Raw genomic sequence first — 27,603 nt, 5'->3', positions numbered from 1 at the left:
TCAATTTTTAAATCGTGTCGCATTCGTGTTGAGCCGGATTTCTGTATGAGTACTGTACTGTAGGAGTTCAATCTTAATTTCTCTCTCTCTCTCTCACTCACTCTGTGTGTGTGTGTGTGTGTGTGTGTGTGCATGCACTATTTATGAATTGACAGAATCAGAATGAAAGCGTCAAACGCATGCGCACTAGCAGCAGAGCCAGCCAAACGAGCAGCGTCCCAGGGAATTAAAAGCGCATGCGCAGTTCCAGCCTCCGTTCACACCATGGAATGCTGCTGCTGATGCTACGGCTGGATACAGAAACAGCGTGCCTGCACGCCAACAGGATGCAGAATTGACGCAAAGGGAAATGCGCTAAAAACGCGCACATTTATTTGTTTTTGTTTTTTTTTTTTATAGAAGGCATGTTTGTTCAGGAGCGTGGAGATGTGGTCAAGCAGAAAACCCACCGATGCTCTTCTGTCGCCCACTGGTTCCTCCATCCCGCTCCCAGCGAGTCGCCCTTGATATAGGAGCAAGCCTTCACATCTATAGACATGAACACCGCAGTGTGTTTGCTGCACAAACCCAAAGCGAGGCTGGCGCGCGTGTGCGCCGCGCTGCTGTGGCTGCATGCGTCCTGGTGGACGGTGTGCGCGGCGGATGGAGAGGATCAATTCAGCGCCGAGGTGAGTGAAGTCGGCCTCGGATCTCTCAGCATCTGCTGGTGCCTTGAGGAAAGAGAGAGAGAGAGAGAGAGAGCTACACATCGGCAGCGCATCACTCATCACGTTACAAACACTGCGCTGTTATTATTATTATTATTATTATTATTATTATTATTATTATTATTATTATTATCTTCATCATCACACAACCTCAGTTTTTTTCTTCAACCTTAAGAAACTGAAATGGTCGATGGGACAGGCTGTTAAATTTAATTCTATTCGTGTCTATTCTATTGTCCTGCGTTATGTCCAGTTCATTTTGTTCTATTTTTTCCCCACCGTCACGCAAATCCCAGCTCTAACATTAATGGAATTTTGGAAATCAGGTTCCATTCGAAGCTATTCTATTTTTTTTTTTTAATTCTGCTCTGTTCCTCTGCTTCATTTCAGTTCTGTTCTATTCGATCATATCATCGTTTATTTTTCACTATTGCCTTCGTCACTGAATTTAGACGGAATGGCATTTTATTCCATTCTACCCCGTTCTGTTCTGTTCTACAAACTATAGGCATTTCTCTTTTATTCCTTTAGAGAATGAACAGAATATAACTGTCATACTGTCATTTCAGACCAGCTTCTATTCTATTCTATTCTATTCTATTCTAATCGATCATCTGTTTTAATATTTTCTTTTCTGAGTAGTTTTGTTGTATTCTTTTCCATATGATCCTACTTGGCTTTAAATGTCATTTAAATGACAAATACAAATCAGCTGACAGAGCAATTCTTTACTATTCTATTCGAATCTAGTCTTGTCTACTCAGTTCTTTGTGTTTTGTTCTATTTCATTCCATTTTAATCCGACTTGGCTTTGGATGTTCTTTACATGCAAATCAGTTGACAGGACAACATGTTCTATTCTATTCTATGGCCATCCCTAGTTTATTCCATTAACTTGTAGATTTCTATGGTGAATAAGTGTGGGGCTTCTACTGTCATAGGTTGCAGATAAAATGAAAGTCTATTCTATTCTATTCTATTCTATTCTATTCTATTCTATTCTATTCTATTCTATTCTATTCTATTCTATTCTATGACTTTTTTCTGATATATAGTTTATGGTTAATCCTTGCCCACTCAGCTTTAAATGCCCTTCTGGAGTACAAATCATCTGGCAGGACATCATGTTCTTTTCTGTTCTTCATTTCTGTTCTACTCTGTTCAATTTTGTGTTATTTTACACTAATTTTGCCTTAGAATTACTTGAGCTGTAAAATATAAAGAACTCAAATTAGTTGTATTCTAGCCTATCCTATTCTATTCCATCCTATTCTACTCTATTCTTTGTGTTTTGTTTTTATTCCATTTTAATCCGACTTGGCTTGGAATGTTGTTTACATGCAAATCAGCTGACAGGACAACATGTTTTATTTTATTCTATTCTATTCTATTGTATTCTGTTCTATGGCCATTCCTGTTTTCATTCCATTAACTCTTATAGATTTCTGTGGTGAGTAAGTCTGGGGCATCTACTGTCATAGATTGCAGATAAGATAAAAGTCTATTCTATTCTATTCTATTCTATTCTATTCTATTCTATTCTATTCTATTCTATTCTATGTTCAATCCTTTCCTACTCAGCTGTAAATGTCCTTCTAGAGTACAAATCATCTGACAGGACAACAATTCAATTCAATTTTATGCTGATTTATATTAATTTTATCTTATAATTGCTTGGGCTGTAATATACACAGAAACTATTTCTATTCTATTCTATTCTATTCTATTCTATTCTATTCTATTCTATTCTATTCTATTCTCCTTACCCAGCGAGCAGCACTGACGTCTGTTATGTTAAATAACATTCACAATGCTATATTAACACCATGTCAGCTAACTCAACTCTAATAAACTCCAGATCTATTCATATCGTATAATCATGAACGCCTTTTTTCCGTTCCCGAGCGCAGGCTGGGCTGCAGCGGGTGGGAGGACAAGGTGTAGGCTGCGCGCTGTAATGTGACAGCTCTATTATTGGCCCAGACCCTTCATTTACACTTCTGTTGTTTTTTTTATTGTACTGTAAGCCATTGTACAGGCACTCATTTAGTGACGTGCCAATAAATAACCGGATATAAACGGAGAGAAAATGAGGCTTTAAATAGTCTCACAGTCCGGGTGCTGCAACGATAAAAGTGCAGCACATGAAGAAATAAGGTGTTATGTAATCTGCCTGCTTTCTCTGTCCTATATTTTTTGGGGGCTAAGCGTGATGCGAAGGCTTGTTGAGACGTTATAGTGGAGGAGGACGTGCATCAGGAAATGGTTTCAGATTTTAGCATTGTATTGGCAGAAAGGATTCTTTAGAATGATGCCTAAAACTTTTTCATAGATCAAACTGTTTTTGTTGTTACCACAAAGAACTGAAAATTGTATGTGACGTCATATGTAAACGGATCACTGTGGAAAAATCCTGATCGATTTTACAGTGGAAACAACAAAAAAAAGGTCATGGATCGAATGTTTTTAGGACAGCGCTTCACAATTAGGGGTTTCTAAAGTCTTCACACTGGTAAAAAAAAAAAAAAACACAACTCATCATTATTTTTATTATTATTCTATTTATTATAGAACTGTTGAAGCCTAGTGGTTATTAAAAGTTAGTTAGTTGCGCTACTAGTAGTTAAAGGTCACATGATTTCAGTGGGTTTAATCCAAACTTGATATGAAATCTGCCTAGAAATAACGACCACTTGGTCAAATGAGTGTTGTGTAGATGTAAGGTTCTGGAATAAAAAAAAATCTGTTGCATTAATAAATAATGTATAAATATATATATATATATATATATATATATATATATATATATATACACTATATTGCCAAAAGTATTCGCTCACCTGCTTTGACTCGCATATGAACTTAAGTGACATCCCATTCCTAATCCATAGGGTTCAATATGACGTCGGTCCACCCTTTGCAGCTATAACAGCTTCAACTCTTCTGGGAAGGCTGTCCACAAGGTTTAGGAGTGTGTTTATGGGAATTTTTGACCATTCTTCCAGAAGCGCATTTGTGAGGTCACACACTGATGTTGGACGAGAAGGACTGGCTCTCAGTCTCCGCTCTAATTCATCCCAAAGGTGTTCTATCGGGTTGAGGTCAGGACTTTGTGCAGGCCAGTCAAGTTCATCCACACCAGACTCTGTCATCCATGTCTTTATGGACCTTGCTTTGTGCACTGGTGCACAGTCATGTTGGAAGAGGAAGGGGCCAGCTCCAAACTGTTCCCACAAAGTTGGGAGCATGGAATTGTCCAAAATGTCTTGGTATGCTGAAGCATTCAGAGTTCCTTTCACTGGAACTAAGGGGCCAAGCCCAGCTCCTGAAAAACAACCCCACACCATAATCCCCCCTCCACCAAACTTTACACTTGGCACAATGCAGTCAGACAAGTACCGTTCTCCTGGCAACCGCCAAACCCAGACTCGTCCATCAGATTGCCAGATGGAGAAGCGCGATTCGTCACTCCAGAGAATGCGTCTCCACTGCTCTAGAGTCCAGTGGCGGCGTGCTTTACACCACTGCATCCGACGCTTTGCATTGCACTTGGTGATGTATGGCTTGGATGCAGCTGCTCGGCCATGGAAACCCATTCCATGAAGCTCTCTGCGCACTGTTCTTGAGCTAATCTGAAGGCCACATGAAGTTTGGAGGTCTGTAGCGATTGACTCTGCAGAAAGTTGGCGACCTCTTCGCACTATGTGCCTCAGCATCCGCTGATCCCGCTCCGTCAGTTTACGTGGCCTACCACTTCGTGGCTGAGTTGCTGTCGTTCCCAAACACTTCCACGTTCTTATAATACAGCTGACAGTTGACTGTGGAATATTTAGGAGCGAGGAAATTTCACGACTGGATTTGTTGCACAGGTGGCATCCTATCACAGTTCCACGCTGGAATTCACTGAGCTCCTGAGAGCGACCCATTCTTTCACAAATGTTTGTAAAAACAGCCTGGTTGATGAAAACAAACTGCTTGATTTTATACACCTGTGGCCATGGAAGTGATTGGAACACCTGATTCTGATTATTTGGATGGGTGAGCGAATACTTTTGGCAATATAGTGTATATATATATATATATATATATATATATATATATATATATATATATATATATATATATATATACATACATACATTATTTATTATATATATAATGTATAAATATATACATTATATATATATATATGCACTCTATATTGGCAAAAGTTTTGGGACACCCCTCCAAATCAATTCAGGTGTTGTTTTTCAGGGGTTGGGCCCTAACCCTAACCCCTTAGTTCCAGTGAAAGGAACTCTTAATGCTTCAGCTTCATACCAAGACATTTTGGACAATTTCAGGCGCCCAACTTTGTGGGAACAGTTTGGGGATGACCCCTTCCTGTTCCAACATGACTGTACACCAGTGCACAAAGCAAGGTCCATAAAGACATGGATGAGTGAGTTTGGTGTGGAGGAACTTGACTGTCCTGCACAGAGTCCTGACCTCAACCCCATAGAACACCTTTGGGATGAATTAGAGTGGAGACTGTGAGCCAGACCTTCTCGTCCAACATCCTCACCTCACAAATGCTCCTAGATTGGAATGGTCCAAAAATTCCCATAAACACACTCCTAAACCTTGTGGAAAGCCTTCCCGGAAGAGTTGAAGCTGTTATAGCTGCAAAGGGCGGGACAACTCCATATTACATTCATGTGCATGTGAAGGCAGACATCCCAAAACTTTTGGCAACATAGTGTATGTAGTGCTGATGGGGTTCAAGGAATTTATTTTACAGTGAGGAAAAATAAAAACTAGCCCTTTTTAAGAGTGCTATGGTCTAATCCTAGACAAATAGGGTACTAAACTGTACATATGTACCTTTAACGTTCCCTTTAAAAGTGGGATGTACCTTTAAAGCTTTAACCTAAAAATTAATTGCGTACCCCAATATCCATGTTTCCAGGTGAAAGATCCATGTTAAAGGGATGAAATATGAGTGCCTATCTAGTGGATAAGAAAGGTGCTACTTTTTTCTCGGACAGTATTATATTGCCTCCACATTCATTGCCCTTGTTAACAATCATATGTGATTCCTCTCGCCCACTTTTTTACTCAGTCCTTCCCATGTAACACCGTTGTACTGACTTTTTTATTATCTTAGTCTTAGTCCTAGGCAGAGTTGGGAAACTATAGATCAGAGGAAGAGAGAGAGAAAAAGAGAGAGAGAGAGAGAGAGAGAGAGAGAGAGTGTGTGTGTGTGTGTGTGATAAGGAAGGTGATGGTGCGTAGCTACTCTGCAGGCAGAAATCTGCTACAGTGAAGAAGTACCTCAGAGAGCAACAAACTCAGCGGTTCAACCATGAGCAACTCTGTTAATCCATGTACTAAACTAATAGAAGTGGGTCAAAGACACAATGTGACCAAAGGTTATACTTATATTTATACATCATTAGAACATCGTTTCACTAACACGCCACTGTTGGTGTTTACAGAAAGGAATGTGCCATTAACAATGAAGAAATCAAGTGCAAAAGGTATATTGCGTACAAAAAGTTAGACTGCAGAAGTCACAGTTCAGAGTTAAAGTATTAATATAGGCTAGATTGTGTCTATTTTCGCATTCGCTGGATAGGTTAGCAGTTAAGGGTCAAGGTTCCAAGCAAGTGACCCCGAATCCCAAGACTGGCAAAGACACTACTGAGTCTCTTAACTGCTCAGCTCGAAATAGCTTCTACCCTACTTTCTCCGAAACAATCTGCATACACTCCATATTCAAAAGTTTGTGCACACCTGACCTTCACACCCGTATGTGGCTCTTCCTCAAACCTAAAAGCACACAGTTGTATAGAATGTCTTTGTATGCTTGTAGCATTATAATTTCCCAAACCTGCTCCAGCATGACAAGGTCCTTGGATATAATGTGAGATCTATGAAGACATAGGTTAGGGTGGAGGAACGTCTCAATGTTCCTGCACAGATCCCTGACTCTGACTCAACCCCAATACACCCTTGGGATGAACTGGAATTCTGACTGAACCCCAGACCGTCTGACTTAACATCGGTGTCTGATGTCTCAAGTGGAAAAGCTTCCCTGAAGAGTGGAGTTTATTACAACTGCAAAGGGGAATAAATCTGGACTGGGCTGCATATATATGGGCGTAAATATTTGGCCAAAGGGTCCAGACACAGAGCAGGAATCTTTAGCTATGTTTAGGAAGGTATTGCAGCAACAGCTACCTTTTAATGTCTAATTGTTTTTGAATCTGAGGCCAAAGAATAAGCGCATTCTTCAGTATCCAATTATCCTTAATGTTAATATTTGTTCACATGACCTGTCCAGGGTGTACCCCTGCCTTTTGTTCAATGTGTGCTGGGATAGGCTCCAGCAGATCCCTGTGAGCCTAATTAGCAATAAAGCGGGTATAGAAAATGGATGGATGGATGATCACCTTTCCTTCAAGCCATGCTGTCACTTTACCAATCATACTAGAGAGCCCTGATTTAATATGTAGACCGTAAATCCAGCTGTAGTACGTTTTCAGATTTGTTTGCTCCCGTATCTCGTATCTGTTATTGATTTGGAACACTTTACTTGCTTATTTTAACTTTCTTCTGAGTTCCATTCCCAATATCTTACAGTATTTCAGCATGTGATTTTGTGCAAAGCGCTGGGAGTCACACAGTTGATTAAAGACAGAAAATAAGGATGAAACAGGATTTGGCTCCACAGTATGAGGCAAAGTGAGACAGGGACAGCGAGAGGGATTGGATTAGCTGGTACATATCCGTGACTCTGCAGCTGGTTCCTCAGTGCAGCTACTTAGCAGACGACAGCTGGGGACCAAAATATCTGCTTTGGCACTTCTGATGATCGGCTGGTTTCAAGCGTAACCTCAGAACAGCTTCTTTATGAATGGAAGCAGGTTAGATAACTTGGGTGATAATGTAAGAAGAAATGGAAGATTATGACTTAAGAGGATTTTAAGTGTAAAGTCTTGTGCAATCTCTTGCTATTGACCAGTGGTGCAATTTAACAATTTATCTACATTTCCTTCCAAAATGGAACATTTTAAGAGCTCTCAATCATTTATTATGTAGAATGAAGCCTCAGGGGTCATATCACCATAAGTGGGAGTAGAACCTGTCTGGTTTGCCTTGCAATCTAAAGCGATTTTTGGTCCTGTATGGCAGATTAAACCTTATTTGTATATAACTGTATCTGACAGCTGACGTAGCTCTGTTATTTCGTAGCTGTATTGCTAGTTACTGAGCTTACTAGGTAGCAGGTCCATACTTTAGTTTAAAGGAAGTAATGTAGAAAATGCCTAAACTTGGTGTAGGTTTTATTGATGGAAGGTAGATTATGTAATCATGAACGTATTACAAAAATATAAGTCAAAGTTTAGGAAATCAACATTTAATCATGAACTAAACATAGAACAGGTGTACACAGCTGGACAACAAACCAATGACAGGACAGAGGGCGGAGTCAGGATCCAAACAAAAATTCTTGATGCTTGTTGCCAAGGCAACCGCAATGCAAACGGTGAATCTGTGACAATTGCCAAACAAATCAAATCGATGTTCGTTTCCCTGCCAACATCCAGCGCATTAAAAATAAATAGCTCCTAAACCTGTGCTGCAAGTGGCCACATGTGAGTTGATACACACTTCTGAGTCATAAGGCGAAGTCGACGAGGGAATGTTAAAAGCAATATTAAAATGCAAGAGATGTCCTCCAGAGGAGTGTGTAGGGTATGAAATCTAAGCCTTTAAGCCTACTCAAATATGTGATTTGCATATTATGAGAGAAACACGCATACAAGTAGACACACACACTTGTATTACTGTAGGAATCGACATCCAGGGGCCCATAACAATTCACTGTCTCCATAAAAAGAAGAATAGAATGTAACTGGCTGGGGATGAGGGAGCGATTGAGGAAGATGTCCCGGTTCCGAGCCAGGTGGAGGCCCAGGGGATCCGTTCACAAATAGAACTGGCCTATCAGTTTGAAATATTTTTGGATTTGTCCCAGAAGTAGTTTTTTTTTTTTTTTATCCTAGACACCACAGCTGACTGTTTATATTAAACATCTGAAGACATCATCATAGTGTAGCATGACCCAGATAGCGGTATTTTTAGCTATACTATACATACAGCTTTATAAGGCTCTATGGATTTTGTTTTCATTGAATTGTGGTGATGTTGACAGAATTCAGTAGCACAGAAAGGATTATTTTAAAAAATATATCCTAATGATGTAAATGGGAGCCAATGGGGGGAAATTGTTGCTGTTTTCTCTGGGTGGGAGGGGCATCATGTGTCCTGCCACAGTTTCCCAGCAACACTAGCCAATAATGACCATCTGTGAGCTCATGTATGCGGAGGAGGGCAGTCTGCCCTCTAGATTCTGACTGGGATAAAGCAACCAACATAAAAAAAGGACCAAAAAAAATGAATAATATCATTTTTAAAATAGCTTTTAGAGAATATTTTTAAAATAAAATTGACATCTAATGTATTTTCAGGTGCGGTTGATTTCTTTAGTACATATCTACATTACTCTTGGTGCAACTTTAATGTAAAGAAAATGCTGAACAAATAAAAATGTCTTGGCTAATCAGACACGATGTACGCATGTTGCCCTTTGACCTGGGCTTCTGTATGGAAGTGTTGTGTTATGTTACATTACAGTGTGCTTCCTCACCTAAAACTAACCCCGGGGAGGAGTAATGCTTTTGCGAAGGAGCCCCGTTCTTATCTGAGCTCAGTCCAGCTCATTTAACTGTCAAAGCCAGATTAAAGTTGATGTATAGTTACCAGCGTCACCTCATTACTCAGACACACACTCTGTTCCATTTCCACTTTCTCCAGATAAGAAGTTTCCTGCGACTCAGCAGGATGAATTAAACGATGACTTGCAAAACTTGCAGGAACGTCACGGAAGAAGAAGAAGAAGAAGAAGAAGAAGAAGAAGAAAATGTCGAATGCTGATTGAAATATGTCAGTTGAACCTAATTTTAAAAATAAATTGCTCTGCATTTGATGATTTATCCTCTTCGGAAGCAAACTTAAGATCTAATGCTTAGCATCACAGATACAGTACATAACAAAACTAGCATGACCTGCATCGTCTCCTGATGTGCTCAGGATCCACAGCATTTTCACAGCTTATTATCCTGATCTTTCATTTCTGAAGGTTCATTTTAATGATGAAAATCAGCAAATCTGCCCAGAAACAGAAAGCATGTCATGGAGAACTGACATCACGTGCCTGTGTGTATCTGAGGAACCGATTGTAATCTATCCCAACCTGGACACAAAGCTGTTTATAACAAAAAGGAGTGAACGATCCTGGACCCTCGATTTCTGCACGAATCCGGGTGGTTAATAACGTCCTCTGGGCATCGGGCTTCTCTGGAGAAGGATGCTAATCGATACTAGAAGTCAAGTGTTGGAAATGTTGCTTCGTTCTGTGTTTTATGGCGTAGTTTGCTATTGATTTGACATTAAGACTCTGGCAGCCTTTACATATATTAAAGGCTTATTAAAGTCACATTTACCTGCTGATTTATGAAGCGGTCACAACGGATGAGGATTTTTTTTGGAAGTGTGTTTATTTGAATGGGTGAAGATAACCTATGGCAAATCTGGTAGCGGTTTATTTTGCATTCATCTGGATTCAGCCATATAGATTGATAATGTTTCAGTGAGTCTAATCATTTAGTTTAGCTTACCGCTTTCAGCACTATATCTAAACATAGACATGGCCGGAAGAGGCCACTTTTACGATCATAAACTTATGAGGAATGAATTTTTCTTTTAACAAAAACAGCCTAAAACTTCGGATAATAAAAGCATATGATTGAATTCATGCTAACAAATAGCTCAGACGTTAACTCACTAACTCACACTTACAGTAAGGAGTCACTTTCTACATCACTAACTACATAGCCGTTTCTACTACTGGTTGCCGTATTGATAACGTATGCTGCTAAAATGAAATATTCTGGAGGGAGATTTGGCGTTTGTGTATAAAATTCAGCAGTGTATATATGCATCATATACGAGATAAAGGAGAAGCACAGCGTGAGCTCTGTGACGCTCTTTGCCTACTGGCTTCACTCGCATTGCTAGTCGCTGCACCGAGTCGCTCCGTATTTGCATAGCATTCAACTTTACTCAGCTTTGTTGCATCACAGGACACGCCCACATCTAGTCCCTAACGCTCGCTGTCAATCATGTCCCCAGAAGTCATCGCTCTGCTGTTGAAATTGAACGATCTCTGGTCACTCTGGTCATCTCTGTGCAAGTCGCTGTATGTGTTATGAAGCATTACATAGAATAACTTTATATATATATATAGAATCTGTCAGCGTTGGAAGCATGGACCAATAGAAGTAGAGAAACTGATAAATTAATATCGCTTGAAGAATATTCTTCTGGCCCTCAGTCAAAATAAATGATGAATAAATCAGAAATATTCAGTTCAGAAATATTCGGTTAATGATGGCGAATTATATTTGAGTCACGATATTAAGTGCTGACACTGGAGACTCCTTTCATAAACTCCATCATACTCACACTTTCGGTACCAAATATCAACACAATTTTAATCCACTTATTATTAGTTTTGTGACATTTCCACCATAGTGAATTAATCGTCACTGTGGAAACGATAATATATTAGAATATGCCGTTATAGAAAACCGACCAATCAGATTGAAGAATTTAGCAGCATTGTGTAAAAACCATATATCACCACATGACTGGTCTATAAATAAATATATAAATAAAAGCTTTCCATGGCCCAATCTTCGTCTTAACTTTGACAAAACGCAGAGCTAACATCTAACCTGCGCTTATTTTCAGCCTGTGAAAGAAGCTGTGAATGAAGACTCCATTTTTAATCACAGCTGTGTCACAGGAACATGGGTGCAAATAGACAACACATTATTCTCCTCACACAGCCTGATGTGTAGGAAAGGATATATATCGCAAAACACTGCTCTGGGAACCGAAGAGAGCTTTAGTGTTTGTCCGAATGTTGTAAAGCCTTAATGAGATTTATTTATTTTTATATATAAATATGTGGATAAGCAGTTGTGTAAATAAGGTGAGCATTATTTGGTGTTAACTAATCTCTCGGAAAACAGATGGAATGGTAAGAGAGAAGAGAGGCTGAGGCCTTTCAAGCCCAGACTGTAGATTGGTTGAGGGACGGTATATATATATATATAGATAGATAGATAGATAGATAGATAGATAGATAGATAGATAGCACAGGGTCAGCCATAATGCAGCACCTTTGGAGCAGTGAGGGTTTAAGGACCTTGCTCAAGAGCCCAACAGTGGTGTCTTAGCAGTACTGGGGCTTGAACCCTGATCCTCTGATCAACAACCAACAACAGGTGATTTCACAGAATGAGTGAAATACCCCTTACATTTGTTCTCCATTTGGTGTGACAGCTCCATATCATCCCCAGAGGTTAAGATGTGAAACACAGTAAAGGGTATAATGATTATGAATTATCCTTTTTCCTCTAAAATGCCTTTGGAGGGGAAAATAAATTCGACTGAAGTCACAATTACAGAAAAATGATGCCGACAGATAACGGAGAGGTTTTTTTTTCTTTAAATAAAAGGGTTACAGAAACCCAGTGCTTTGCTCCTGATGAATAGAGATTACTTCATCGTTGACGTATTGCTAGATAATTCTCTTACCATGTTTCCCTTTTCCTCGTCAGGTTTGGTTACAGAGGTACGGCTACCTCCAGTCCACGCAGCCCAACATGGCCGCCCTGCACTCGGCTATGAGCATGCAGTCAGCCATCGCCTCCATGCAGCGTGTCTACGGCCTCAACGTCACGGGATATTTAGACACCAGCACTATAAAGTGAGTACACACACACACACACACACACACCGGTAAGACATCCCAGACAGAGGTTATAGTGGAGGTTGTGGAGTTATTTTTCCCATACTGAATCAATCTATTAATTTATTCAGGTCACGAGAAACAAAATCCTGTCAACGTTTAAATAAAAAAATAAATAAAAACCCCTGTCAAACCCATCTAGAGAACACAGCTGATGAATCATGCATTAGAGAATTCGAGCATCTCCAAACACTTGGCTTTATGATTAAGATATATAATATGGCTATTTTAGTCTGGGTTAAAAAAAATTTCTCCCCCTCTTTTATGTCTGTGTATTTTTCCCCACAATTATAAAAGAACTGTATATATATATATATATATATATATATATATATATATATATATGTGTGTATATATTCATAGCTAAATCAGAATCCACAACTGCAGAAAAATGTCGAGATGGACAGCAAGGGCAGCACGTACTGGTGTCATGTGGTCAATAATGCACAAAACTATCAGCATTATTGACCACATGACACTAGTACGTGTTGTTTGGTCTTTATCCATCATCCAGTTTGGTTGAGTCTGTTCCCACTCGAGCCTCAGACTCTGGTTCGTGGCTAACAGAAGTGTTGTCATCTGCCCTTGCCGTCCATCTCGACATTTTTTTTTGCTGTATTGTGCTTTTGAGATGCTTTTCTGCTCACCACAGTTGTGGTTTCTGACTTAACCGGGAATAATGGAACAAGTGGAATAACTGTTGTTCCCTAAAATCATCAAATCAAAGTGAACATTCCTGTCTTATTCTCATAACCTAGATTTTTCGATTGGTACATTTTTTCAACGTGTCCTTTTTTCGTAAATGGATATGATCATCATCATCTGAGTCATTTACCTACTGAGTCATGCTTTAATCCCAGAACAGGATGTGCTGTGGAAAAACATGTACACATGACTCATTTCTATGCTTCAGTATTAAAATCGGGTATTTAAAAGGCAATTATTTGCAGAGAAATTCATTGGGCTGTAAGCGTATCAGAATTGCGGCGTTTTAATAATGCATCGACGGCACACTAAAGCGGCACACTGAAGTGTATAAAATCGCTGAGCAGTCAGTAATGAGCGGCTCTAAACAGACACAGCAAAAGCCTGCTACCAGTCGATATTTTAACCTTGAGGGCGTTTCACAATCTCTTCAAAGCTTAGATCTTAGAAATGATATTCAGCAGTTTTTGCTGCTAGAAGCACTGCGAAACAGTCAATCGGGTGCCTGGAACAGCCGTGTGTGTGTGTGTGTGTGTGTGTGTGAGACTGTTCTGAATACTGATTCCATGAGCCATAGTATGAAGGGTGCATTTTAATATATTTAGAGTCAGTATATTTGAACATTTTGATTTTTTACCCCTGCAGTATAATTCACTGCAAAAGAGCTCAGTATTGCTTTATATTGTTTCATGACATCTTCAAGAAGGTGCGAGGCCACGCCTCCTTTCCTGTGACTGACAGGAGATCAAGTCATTCCCTCCAGGATTTTGACATTTTTTCTATTTTGGTTTGTGATTGTTGCATCCTAAAGTGCTTGATATTTTTGTTGCTTATTTCAAAATTCATTCATTCATTCATTGTCTATACCCGCTTATTCCTAGGACTCCTAGGGTCACAGGGGTCTGCTGGAGCCTATCCCAGCGCACATAGGGCGAAAGGCAGGGGTACACCCTTGACAGGTCTATTACAAAATTTGTGATGCTAATTTTTTGTGGAAAATTATTTGAATTGGTGAAACTGCAAGCAAAGGATTCTTCTTTTAAACTCCTCCCAGTGAAGACACATGTGTAATGACTTCCTAGGATATCTGTCCACAAGTTGCATCCACGTAAATAGAAGAAAAATGCTGAAGGCTGTCTCGTTATGATGTCACATGACGCGTCTCGGGCATTTCGAAAAATGGCAAGCTCCTCAGGACCTCACATCTGCAATCACTAAATCAACAAATCCTGGAGGGTCTGTTAAGTCGACAATTAAACAGAACATTTATCGAAACGTTCTAAATAATTGTGCAGGAGTAATAAACAGAGCTTGTGCTTGTAATATCAGACCGATACAGACCTTGAATCTTTGTTGATCAGTCTGACCTTCCTCACAGGTGGATGAAGAAGCCCAGATGTGGAGTCCCCGATCAGGTGAGGAGACAGTCAGGCTCACAGTCACGGACACGCCGCTACGCGCTCACCGGACAGAAGTGGCAGCGCACGCACATCACATACAGGTGAGAGTTTCGTATTCGTCTATAATGCGAAATAAAATATCATATATACATAAGTATAATGTTACACAATAACAAAGAACCAAGTACTGTGTGTTTTATTCATATTATAATAAAAGCAATTCAACATTTTTTAGTAAACAATGATTTCTTTTCGTACTTTTTATCCATTTATAGCTACATTTAATTATATCGCAGCTAAAAGCTATAATAACACAAAGAAATGCAGCTTCATCAAAGTACTTTTTATCCGTTTATAGTTACGTTTAATTCAATAGCAGCTATAAACTATAATAACACTGAGAACAATTCAGCTTGCCATGTTAATATTACAGCTTTACCTTTAACTGGTGCAAAGCTCTGACACCAGAGAGTCCTTCCATTAACGTTTTTAATTCCATAAACGTCTCCTTACGTAAAACTTCACCATATCAATAATTATACGTTTTCGTTAAGTTGCGAAATACATTTAATATTGATGGGGAGCGTCCGTAATACAACTCCCTGAGTAAACTGTTACTATGGAAACGGTAACATTTTAGAAACAGTGCATTGATATAAACCTGTGATTTGCCTCCCAGCCAGATATATATATATATATATATATATATATATCTAAATCTGATATATATATATATATATATATATATATATATATATATCTAAATCTGATATATATATAAATCTGATTGGTACTTTTTGACCAATCAGATTTGAGAATTTAACAGCTTGACCGAGCAGAGCAAACAAAATGATGCAGAATTTCATCCATGTGGCGATGTCCATTTTCTAACAGATCTAGGATGTTCCAATAGAAAGGTCAGATTCTAAAATAATATAATAATAAACAATTATCCATTCTTTGTTTTTACGTTTTAAAATGACGCAGTTGACGTTCAAAAGCGTTTGACTAGAACCTTCAGTTTGGTTCGGAATGAGCTACAGTGCTAACTTAAGACTGACTCGAGCTAACTGACTCAAGGACGTTTGAGGCGGATTGTGTCCACTGGTCACAAAATCCTTGACTCCTTTCCAATACTTCACACTGCAGCGGAGATATACTCAAGCATAAAATAACCTCCAACAGTGACTTTAGCCTTCATCATTTCCTGAAGATTATTCTTTGAAGGGAAATGGAGGGTGTTCTCACCTCAATTTAGACTCGGCTGGTTACAGCGGGCGATAACGGAAAATGATTTATTCAAATCTGCTGCTTTTTTTTTTCTTCTAATTGACGAGCCGCCTACGCAGACGGAACGTAAATGAGGCCGAAGTCTGGCAGCTGTTGACGGCTCTTTAACGAGACGGAGGGAGAGAGAGAGAGAGAGAGAGAGAGAGAGAGAGAGAGAGAGAGAAGTGAATGAATGAGCAGAAGGAGATTTTCGGCTTCTTCCTGTCTGTCAGCCGGAGATAAAGCCTTCATGGTGCAAAGTTCGGCGGCGCCACCAAGTTCACTTTGGAGCTCTTAGAAAAGTGCAGGCTGAAAAAAAACAACAACAACAAATAACTTTTCTGTTTGTTCTACGTGGAGGCAATCCGTCATCTTAATAGGCCGCTACGAACTCTGTGCAAGTGCTTGGCCTTTTGTGCTGGGATTTTTTTATAATGGTTATGATAATGATTTGGAAAGAAGAAACTGGTCCTTGGTCAGAGGACCAAAAAAAAAAAGGAAAGAAAGAAAATCAATAGTCAGTGTACCTGTTTTAAAGCAGTGGGAATATGTCTTACTAAAGATGGCTGTATTTTGAGTGCCCTTATAATTGATCCTTCTAACGTTGAGCTATTCCATGTGGACGAATTTAGATGTAGGTTATTTATTTCATTTAGTGCTTGCCAAATGATGCTCAAGTGGTACATTACCTTATCATACGTAGGTACCCTTTCATCATGTGATACTTAAGCACTTAAACACAACGTACATTAGGTTACAAGAGATCAGGGGTTTTAGTTGTGGTTCGATACTGAAGCTTGATAAGGCCAGCTGTCCAAAATGTGCTTCGTATATATACACGAGATTAATGTTTTTCTCAAAAGACAATTAATGCAGTGAACCTGGAATTGTGTTTGGGGGTTAATGCTGCCTTCAAGTACTAGCGGAAATAACACAAATCCCAGTTTCTTGCTAAGCAGTTGCACATGAATAAGAAGAACTTATGACTAAGTTACCTGGGCTTCCGAGATGGGAGGAGTCCTACACTTTTAACGTGGTGAACAAGTGTACAGTTTTACACCATGACAATAGCTTGTATTTGACCAAAAATTCCATTAACATCTGCAAGCTGGCTAACTAAATACGATCAGTATTTCAGTATTACACCTGATATCAGTATATCAGGTGTAAAGAAGTAAATGAAACAAGAAAAAATAAAAATACATTTGAATGAACATCCATGTTCCGTGTTCTTTCCTAAAACATACCCGTAATTACCACTTCAGAAGTGGGAAGTAGGACAATTCCAGTGAAGGTAGCCTAAGTGTCGAGTTCAACTTTTTAAACCAAAAGGTGTTAGAATGCTTGAATCTGATTGGCCAGAAGGTGTGAATTATTTCCATATAAAAGGTGGCTAGGATGTTGTGAACGATATGTTTAAATGTTAATCCGGTTGCTATAGTAACGGCTCATACACAGGGACATGTCACATAATCTAAGTATTTGAGTGAGGTAGGATTCCCAACAAAAGAGCTGCTGTCTCTTCAAGGAGTCTGAACACATAATATTCAGCAGAAGCCTTACATAAAAGGTATAAAAAAGACAAATTCCAGGCATAGTCAAGCCTAATACATCCTGTTTCTCCTCCAGTATAAAGAACGTGACCCCTAAGGTGGGCGCGCGGGAGACTCACGAAGCCATCCGGAGGGCATTCGATGTGTGGCAGAGCGTTACGCCGCTGAACTTCGAGGCTGTCCCCTACAGCGCCCTGGAAAGCGGTAAGCGCGATGTAGACATCACTATCATCTTCGCATCCGGTTTCCACGGCGACAGCTCTCCGTTTGATGGAGAGGGAGGCTTTTTGGCTCACGCCTACTTTCCCGGGCCTGGGATCGGAGGAGACACGCATTTCGACTCTGATGAACCCTGGACCCTGGGCAACCCCAACCATGATGGTGAGAGAACGGCAGGTTAGGGGCTTTTTTGTTGTTTGTTTGTGCAAGTCGTCCCATTTCACTCGATCATTGTAGCGATCTGGATGACAGCAAAGAATAACTTCAACAGTTTTCCACATGGTGTTAATGTATTCCATTAACTTCAGTGTTGTGCTGGAGCTACAAGGTTAATAAAAGTTGAAGTGTAAGCAATGTAATGATATTCTATTGTATAAATATTTTTCTTAAACCAAATCCAGTTCCTCTGTGATTTCAGTCAGACTTGCTGATTCATTTTATTTCAAAAGCAGAACAGTAGCAAAAACTGTAAATTCTTCCGCTAAACTGTACCTACTACTGGGGGATGTGGTAGCTTAGTGGCCAAAGTATTGAACTAGTAAGCTGAAGGTTGTGAGTTTGAGTCCCAGATCCACTATACCACCTCTGCTGGGACCCTGAGCAAGTTCCATAACCCTTACCTGCTCAGTTAAAAATGTAAGTCACTCTGGATAAGTGTGTCTGCCCAGTGCCAGAAATGTTAACTTGGACAAACAGAAGAAAACTTTCTGGTATAATGTTTTTCACCTCTTGAAGGGTTTGGAGAGAAAATCAAAAAGTTGTGTAAACAAAAAACGCTGTGTGCACTCTAAGAGTTGCAATTGTAAATGTCTGATTTGTAAACCCAGGTAATCGATGATGTTATAGAAATAGAAAATAAAAATAGGGGAAAAAATAGAAAAAAGAAATGCAATAAAATAAGTACTTGAAGAAGTCTTCTGGCTTGTGGTAGCTTAGTGGTTAAGATATTAGCCCACTTATTGGAAGGTTGTGAGTTTGAATCCCAGGTCCACCAAGTGGTTACAGTATCTCCAGCCCTTAAGCAAGAATCTCAACCCTCGATTGGTCAGTTGTATAAAAATGAGATGAAGTGCAAGTCACTCTGGATAAGGGTGTCTGCCAAATGGTGTCCTGAAATTGACCTATCTCTGAATGTCGATGATCAGCTACATTGTTTGTTCGACCGTCCTGCTTATGTTTGTGATTTTGTAACCGTTTTGTCCATGTTTGTTTGTGTGTCAGTGTGAGTCTATGTTTGTATGGCCAAATTGACAAGACGACGTTGTCGGAGACGTGTTGTTTGTAATGCACATCCATTAGCCGAGAGGTAATCAGATTCTCATTGTGCCGCGAGCCATAATAACTAGTCTGGCTGGTCGAAAAGGGCTTTTAAGACACTCCTGCGCCTGTGCTGAACATCTCCATCATGGTCATAATAGATACTGACAGCTAGGCTTCATTCTGCCATCTGCCTGAGAGACAGATAAAGCTCGGGCGTGCTTGCTCGCTTTGATACAGTCTTTATCGCTACATGAGCTTTACTTTAATGGACTTCTCGATGGTTTTGTATTCAAGGCTCTGTAAAAGGTTCTAGCCAGCATCTTGAGGTTTGGTTCTTTGGAACCCAGACACTGAGCCAAACACTAAAACTGGCTAACTGATCGGCTTGGTTTCAATTCTGCTTAATGGCCGTATCTAAGTGGCTAAGGTTGTTATAGACTTAATACATTTCCAAGGAGCAGGCCATACAAGAGCATCTCGTGAACTAAGTGATGTCATGTCAAAGTTTCGTTCCCTTTATTTATTTGGACCTAGCATTAACATGGACTCATATGAATGTGACCCAAAAATGTAGTTATAATACAGTAACATTTATATAGTCCACAATAATTGACTAGCACTAGTTTATTGGCTAGTTAAGTACACGCACTAGCAAGCTACAGTATCTCATCAGTTATAGTCTAGTTTAGCTAGCTAGCTACAGAATTTAGCTATGTCTAGAAATACAAATTTAACAAATTACAACTGTAGATATAAATTATAAATCCTTATATAACTCCTAATATCTTCACTAAGCTTTCCTAACCACTAGAAAGCACTTATAATCTCACTTCCTGGTTGCTGATAGCTATAAAGCATTTAGAATAGTTGAGAGAGCGTTATAATGCTCCAACAACCGTGTCCTGATAATACTTTTTGTTTCTTTTCTCCTCCATCCATAATTCATAGAAAAGGCTTATCTCTGCTATGCTTTTTTCGACCCATTACCATAATCTACTCAGCTTTTGTGTGTCTGAGCGTCTACTTCAGAGTGATCATACAGCTCAATCGTCCTTGTACCTTATCACAGGGAATGACCTGTTCTTGGTGGCCGTCCATGAGCTGGGCCACGCTCTGGGTCTGGAGCACTCCAACGACCCCACTGCGATAATGGCTCCCTTTTACCAGTACATGGACACAGAGAGCTTCAAACTGCCACACGACGATCTGCAAGGCATCCAGAAAATCTACGGTAACAAAAATTTATGTATAACCACTAATCCAAATGGCCATCGATTGACCTTCATCACACTGTTTAAAGCTTACAGTCGTTTATACTGCTGCCCAGTTATCGGGGTCCAAGCACTACTTAGATCTGGACCTAATATCTGAAACTAAGCTAGGAATCCTATTTTAAAACAGCAGACCGGTAGAAAAAACTCACTCGCAAATATGTACTGCGTCAGCTATACGTGGTTGAAATGAGAATAAAAGCTTCTTGAATCTTGAATGTATTTTTAATACTTACAACATCATTAGACCTCATTTGATGAATCTTTAGTAAAGTTGTGTGAAAATGTTTATAAATTAAATAACAAATCCTTGCTAGATTTATTTATTTTCTTGATCCTATATTGATAAACACCACTCAGCCTTAAATTACCAAGTCATAGCTCACATACAGCTGATATATGAATTATATCCTGCTTATTAAATGAGGCGCACGGTCAGCATCCATATCAGCGATCGGATAACACGGGCAGACAAATCTAATGAAGGTAAATCTATTCTCTGGATAATTTCAGGTCCTCCAGATAAGAACCCTCAGCCAACTCGGTTACTCACAACAGCACCCCCACCTCGCCTCCACCCTCCATCTGACCCTCGCAAACACGACCGTCAGAGCCGTCCTCATCGGCCGCCGCAGAAATCCAAACCCTCCAACCCTAACTCCAAACCCAACATCTGCGATGGAGGCTTCAACACGCTGGCCATACTGCGCCAGGAGCTCTTCGTCTTCAAGGTAGGAAGCACTGGAACCTTGGATTGTTTGCTCTACAGTCGTAAACTGAGACACATCAACTCAACTGACCCCCGCTGCTTCACAGTCTTTGTGTTCACGTTAAAATTTGATGAGTGCATTATGGTGCATTAATGTAATAAGCGTATAATGCGGGTTTCTCATTAGGATCAGTGGTTCTGGAGGGTACGTGATAACTCGGTGGTGCCTGGCTACCCTATGCAGATCAGCTACTTCTGGAAAGGGCTGCCTCCTAAGATCGACGCTGTCTACGAGAACAGCGAGGGCAAATTTGTCTTCTTCAAAGGTGCGACAGCTTTCCGTTTATCGTTTGTTTTAATGAAAGCTGCTATATATATATAAAGGACTAGCTTAAGGGAGCATGTAGCGGATAAATCCTTATGAGCTGAACTTATTAATGTCGCCAGAAGGCGAACCCGGGTTTGACATGGCAGCTCGTGACATTTCACGAATTCTTGCGTCGCTTGACAAATACTAATAACAAGGTGGATTTCTTTCTCTTGCTTTGTAAAGGCCATCGCTTCTGGGTGTTCAAGGACACCACTCTTCAGCCCACGTACCCTCAGGACATCTCGCTGTTCGGCAGCGGGATGCCTTCTCAGAACATCGAGACGGCAGTGTGGTGGGAGGACGTGGCCAAAACCTATTTTTTCAAAGGGGACAGGTGAGTCAAGCCTGCTTACTATTTTCGAACAAGACACAGAGCTGAGACTTTTAAGCTTAAGAAATGGTTGCTATAGCTCTGTTTTTTTTTTAAAAAAAATGCCTTTGAATTACCCCAAACATATTACTGCTCTATTGAGGAGTTTGTACTCGTACAGTAAGATAAGGAAAAATATTTAACAAGATTTTTATGGATCAATATAATTACCTGAAGTTGTTTATACCAGAGCATTGCTGAATTCTTGATTCAGATTAGAAGGTTTATTATCCCTAACAGGGACTCCACAGGGAGTCCACTGAGTCCACTTGCAAGGAAAGATGAGGCGCACAGGTTTATATAAACGTCCTTCTTCTAATATGTTACTGTACAGTTATTTATCAAAGTACAATAATGTATAATTGTTGATATGGTGAAGTACACAAACAGGGCCACACAAACAGCCAAAACAGTTCAGTCTTGGTTTGAGGAGCAACAGTATGAACTTTAACATCTGCCCTGGTCAGCTCAGACACCTGACTTGAATATCATGTGGGAGATTTTGGAGAGAAGATTGAGAGAAACAGATTCCCTGGTTCAACCTCTCTGAAGCAACTAGAAGATATTCTGCTAGATGAATGATACAAGATATTCTGAAGATGCATGAATCTATTCCAAGAAGGTTGGAAGCTGTATTAGAAGTCTCTGGTGACAGCACTTTGTAACAGTCAGATGGTGATCCATTTTGAATTCTCTCTCTTTCTCTCAGGTACTGGAGGTACAACGAGGACATCCGGAGTATGGATCCTGGTTATCCCAAACCCATCACCATTTGGAAGGGCATCCCAGACTCTCCTCAGGGTGCCTTTGTGGACAAGGCTAATGGTGGGTCCTTTACCTTTACCTTTTTTTTCACTTTGCGCATACGGATACAATGAAGTCCCGAATCTTGTCACTAAAGATCTAATTGAGAATGTATTTACAGTAAATATTATAATCAAGTGAAGGTTTATAAGTGAAGTGCCTTGTTGCCATCACTACTGTCACGCTCTTATAGGAAATGAATCACTCTTTTTCACCACTGTTAAGCAGTTCGCAAGTAATTAGCCATTAATATTAATAGTTTAATTTTCTTGTGACAAAATACAGGCTTCACGTATTTCTACAAAGGAAAGGAGTACTGGAAGTTCAACAACCGGAGGCTGCGGGTAGAACCGGGGTACCCCAGGTCTATCCTGCGAGATTTCATGGGCTGTGACGGCCTGCCCTCGGATCCCGACTGGGACTGGCGGCCGCCGCAGGACGACGAGCCGCCGCATTACGAGCACGACAACGTGGATATCGTGCGTAAACCTGAGGGCACGGGCGGCACCGAGAAGGCTGTGGCCATCGCCATACCCTGCGTGCTGGCCCTATGCCTCATGGTCCTACTGCACACTGTTTTCCGGGTCAAGCGCAAGGACACCAAGCGCCACATACTGTACTGCAAGCGCTCCATGCAGGAATGGGTTTGAAAAGATTCTGACTTCCCAAATTCCAAGACATGCGGGATGTACCATTGTGTCTTACCCAAGGGGTGATGTTGAACCTCTTTCTCTCGTGGGAGGGAGGAGGAACGGAATGGACAGCATGCCCACGTCCTAATTGTGGTGTGTCTGCTCTTCCCCGGAGCGCCGTGTCGTTATGTGTGTGTCATGTCAGGCCTCCATTGCCGGCTGTCCGCAGCCGATTTGAGACTCGATCTGTTACGGACCTCAAAAGGAACTCTGATAAAATAATCGCTACAGGACGGACCTTTTTCGAATTGAAAATACGTTATGTATATCCTACTACTTATATCAGCTTCACATAAAGTGTGGACTCTTACGTTGCTCCAGAACCTTTATGTTTTAAGAACTGATACTCAAACCAAAACACCCTTGGTTTTCCAAAGACGATTGTTTTGTTTTGTCCAATATTTTTTTAAAAGCATAGATCTCAATTTGAGGATACATCTTCAGGTTTTATGCGTTTTATCAGTCTATCATCTGCTTTTACAATCTCTGACTCTATCTGCAATATTTGGTTGAATGCCTTAAGCACATATCTACAATATTTCTTTCGCAGTGTAACTCAGTGTGTGTGTGTGGGTGTGTGAGTGAGATAAGAGATGGCTAATCTTGTAACAGTCGAGTGCAAAAGTTTGCATACCCTTTGGCCAAAATGTAAACGCGATCCATTTTAAATGAAAACATTCTGGTCCTGATTTGCAACCGAAGAGGGAAAACAAGCGCACAGCTATTAGGTACGTTCTGGCAGATTTGCAAAGAATATTTAAAAGGAAATAAAATGAAAGCGAAGCCGGACGTTTGAGTAATCACCCGCCAGATACAGCGCAGATGGAAGGTGGTGAGGAATCGTAACACTGTTATATAACCATTATATTTTACATCTGAACTTACATGAGCGTAGATCTGTGTTATTATGGGATATATTGTCATGACATCAGAGGTACAAACCTCCAGCCAATATATAATACGAAACATCATAATCTCAAGAAACCTTTCAGACATAAATAAATCGATGCTTTTATTTTATCTTCCTACGGCAGAAACAGGGTTGTTGCAGATTTAGTACTCGCTCTTCAGGTTGTATTCGTTTCTCCACACTCCACACTGCTGTACATCACACAGCAGGTGCTAAATTGATCAATTTACATAAAATCTGCACTGTATTTTTGCACTTTCAGGTTATTTTATGAATAACAGAACAGAAACGACGTCACATCGTCCTTAGATCCTGCAGTTTTATTTACAAGTTCGGTCGAAAAACCTTCAACAAATGTGAAGGATTCCATTTCAAGGATTTTTGCTGTTCGTTCATTATTAAAACTCAAATATTGTTTAATAAGAAAAAATATCGAAACAATATAAACAAACACATTGTATTTCTTTACATCAGGGATTTATTACGGAGTTAATTTTATGATATTATATTTTAGTATTTTTCGCCTCATATTTTGGGATTGTAGCAAACATACTTTTTATTTGTTTGTTTGTTTGTTTTGTTTGTTTTCCGATCATTTTTCACTCAGAATCTATGGGGGATTCAAACTTTTGCACTCAGCTGTTTTAAACCGCTCGACTTGGCATAATGCTTTAAACAAAACAAAAACAAAAAAAAATAATAATAACTTTTTTTTTGTTTGCCTCTAGGAAAGGTCTTCCAGGTTAAAAATGTAAACGAAACAGCGGAAATCCTAGATGTTGTTTAGCGTTCTGAATAATCGAATAATCTAATATACTTTTCACATCATGTAGAATACAGACTGTCAGAATAAAAGAAATGTAACCGCGTAGAAACGTCGGAGCCGTTCAGATTAGCGTAGCTTGTGGTGCACTATATTTTGGGTGAGACGTTGCACTGAAACTGAACTAATGTTACAGGAATATTAACGACAATAATTCAGAAACTAAACACTAATAAGCTCTGACATATGACTTTATTACACATTTTATACCGAGGCTGGTTTAGTGATTTTTAAAAAATAATAATAATAATAATAATAATAATAATCTGCTTGATGAAATCAAGAGTAAAATTAGTGAGTAAAAAAAAGAATGATACTTTTTAAGTGATAGCGCTTTTAACTATAAACTAATGGTATGACCTGTTTGTCTGTTTTTATTCATCCTTTCGTTTGCTGGTTTTAATGGTAGATCTCTTCGAAGTCATTAACGTTCTCCAGGATTCGTTAATGAAGCATTGGGGGTTTGTGTGGCTGCTGTTGAAAATCTTCAGCGTGCGTCACTGGCACTACTCCAATCCAATTAACAGCTTCTCGAGTGGCGAGATCGCACGCTGACGGAAAACACACCGACTTCACGTTGCTACCGAGACGGCAGCTTTCTGAACTCTGCCTTTGGGGAGACAAGATGTATATATTTGAACATGCTGTATTATATCTCATATAGTGTCTTGAATATGGATGTGAAGGGCAGATGATACAGTATTAAATACGGAGATATCGATCAGATCTGCTTGCGTGGGTTTGTGTGTGTGTGTGTGTGTGTGATTCTTTTGAAAGAAGGAATTATTTTCAGATCACAGAGCGGGGTCAGCGCATGTTTATGCACACAGAGTGAAGAAGTCGCCAACTTTCTGTAGAGTTAATAGCTACAGACCTCCAAACTTTGCGTGACCTTCAGATTAGTTCAAGAACAGGAAAGGGTTTTCATGGCCGAGAAGCTGCCTCCATGCCTTATATCACCAAGCAGTAAGCGCAGTGGTGTAAAGCACGCCGCCACTGGACTCCAGAGCAGTGGAGGCATGTTCTCTGGAGTGACTAATCACGCTTCTCTGTCTGGCAATCCAATGGACGAGTCTGGGTCTAGCGGTGGCCAGGAGAACGGTACTTGCCTGACTGCATTGTGCCAAGTGTAAAGTTTGGTGGAGGGGGGATTATGGTGTGGGGTTGTTTTTCAGGGGTTGGGCTTGGCCCCTTAGTTCCATTGAAAGGAAATCTTAATGCTTCAGGTGTTTCATGCTCCCAACTTTGTGGGAACAGTTTGTGGATGACCCCTTCCTGTTCCAACATGACTGCACACCAGTGACCAAAGCAAGGTCCATAAAGACATGGATGAGTGAGTTTGGTGTGGAGGAACTTGACTGGCCTGCACAGAGTCCTGACCTCAACCCCATAGAACACCTTTGGGAAGAATTAGAGCGGAGACTGTGAGACAGACCTTCTCATCACAACATCAGTATCTGACCTCACAAATGCACTTCTAGAGGAATGGTCAAAAATTCCCATAAACACACTCCTAAACCTTGTGGAAAGCCTTCCCAGAAGAGTTGAAGCTGTTATAGCTGCAAAGGGCGGGACAACCCCATATTACATTCATGTGCATGTAAAGGGAGACGTCCCAAAAACTTTTGGCAATATAGCGTATGTTCACTAATCACTAAATGTTGATTAAATTTCATTACAATCACAGCATGATAATGTAAGTTATCCTGGTTATAATATGACCTTGTGCTTAACCATGCACCTAGATTCCTCTTCTCTAATCAAGTGTTAATATTTCTGCATACAGCTACATAACCTGTGTTTGACAGATTATCCATCGAATTAAATCCTAAAGAAAGAAAGAAAGAAAGAAAGAAAGAAAGAAAGAAAGAAAGAAAGAAAGAAAGAAAGAAAGAAAGAAAGAAAGATGTAGACCAAGAGCAAATGGTTTGCTTCGAATCTGGTTATTTTGCTCATTTTACATCATTTGATGCTGTAGAGATTACACAACCTCTGAAGGCTGAAATTCAGCTGTAATGCTGTGTTCTTGGACACGGTGTGCAGCTCTATAATTACTGCTAGAATCATGTCTTTATATGAATCAGTCATTTTGGTCAGTGTTATGTCCAGAAAATGTTCCACAGACTTGTTTAATACGTAAGGAGGATGTGAGGTTATAGGAATATAATCAACAATTATTGAGGTATGATGTAACCTGATGCAAAGTGGAAAGCTACCACCAGGAAGTGCAGAAATTTCGACACTCATTATGTTTTGACTGCTTAACTTCAGGCTAAGGGGAAATTATGTACAGTGAATTTAAATTCTGGATGAAGTATTGCTTTAAAAATGACAACAGAGATTCTCCAGAATGGATATGGCAGGGATATGCCCCAGAAAAAGGTTCCTGATAAACCATTGTCTGATGAGGAAGGTTACACAAATCTCTATCACTTAATTTAAAACATGAAGGTTGACTGTAATGCCAGCTGAGGCAAACATATCCTGTGCATTTCCTTTCGTCCCCGTGGAAAACTCCATAATTCATAAGACATTGCAGCTGAGGAGATTTAACTACCAGGCTTGATCTGTGTTACTGAATTTGATCATTTGATAATATTAGCTTGTTAACTTTT

General features: G+C 40.0%; 1 protein-coding gene across 2 annotated transcripts; it reads left to right on the top strand.

The window, feature by feature from the left end:
• Nucleotides 1-255: 255 nt before the first annotated feature.
• Nucleotides 256-25,709, top strand: mmp16b (matrix metallopeptidase 16b (membrane-inserted)). Of its 2 annotated transcripts, none has more exons than XM_058418162.1 (10): nucleotides 256-668; nucleotides 12,443-12,591; nucleotides 14,717-14,839; nucleotides 17,637-17,941; nucleotides 20,109-20,270; nucleotides 20,824-21,041; nucleotides 21,207-21,345; nucleotides 21,573-21,723; nucleotides 22,469-22,584; nucleotides 22,849-25,709. In XM_058418162.1, the coding sequence occupies exons 1-10, from the start codon at nucleotides 537-539 to the stop codon at nucleotides 23,211-23,213; spliced, it is 1,860 nt and encodes a 619-aa protein (XP_058274145.1). In that variant the 5' UTR covers nucleotides 256-536; the 3' UTR covers nucleotides 23,214-25,709. The 2 variants fall into 2 exon arrangements, with proteins under 2 accessions (XP_058274145.1, XP_058274144.1); XM_058418161.1 differs by having other exon boundaries at nucleotides 17,637-17,956.
• Nucleotides 25,710-27,603: the final 1,894 nt, after the last annotated feature.

The sequence above is a fragment of the Hemibagrus wyckioides genome, linkage group LG20 (assembly GCF_019097595.1).
Source record: "Hemibagrus wyckioides isolate EC202008001 linkage group LG20, SWU_Hwy_1.0, whole genome shotgun sequence".
In the NCBI taxonomy this organism is placed as follows: Eukaryota; Metazoa; Chordata; class Actinopteri; order Siluriformes; family Bagridae; genus Hemibagrus; species Hemibagrus wyckioides.
This window is presented reverse-complemented; position numbering and strand designations above follow the sequence as displayed.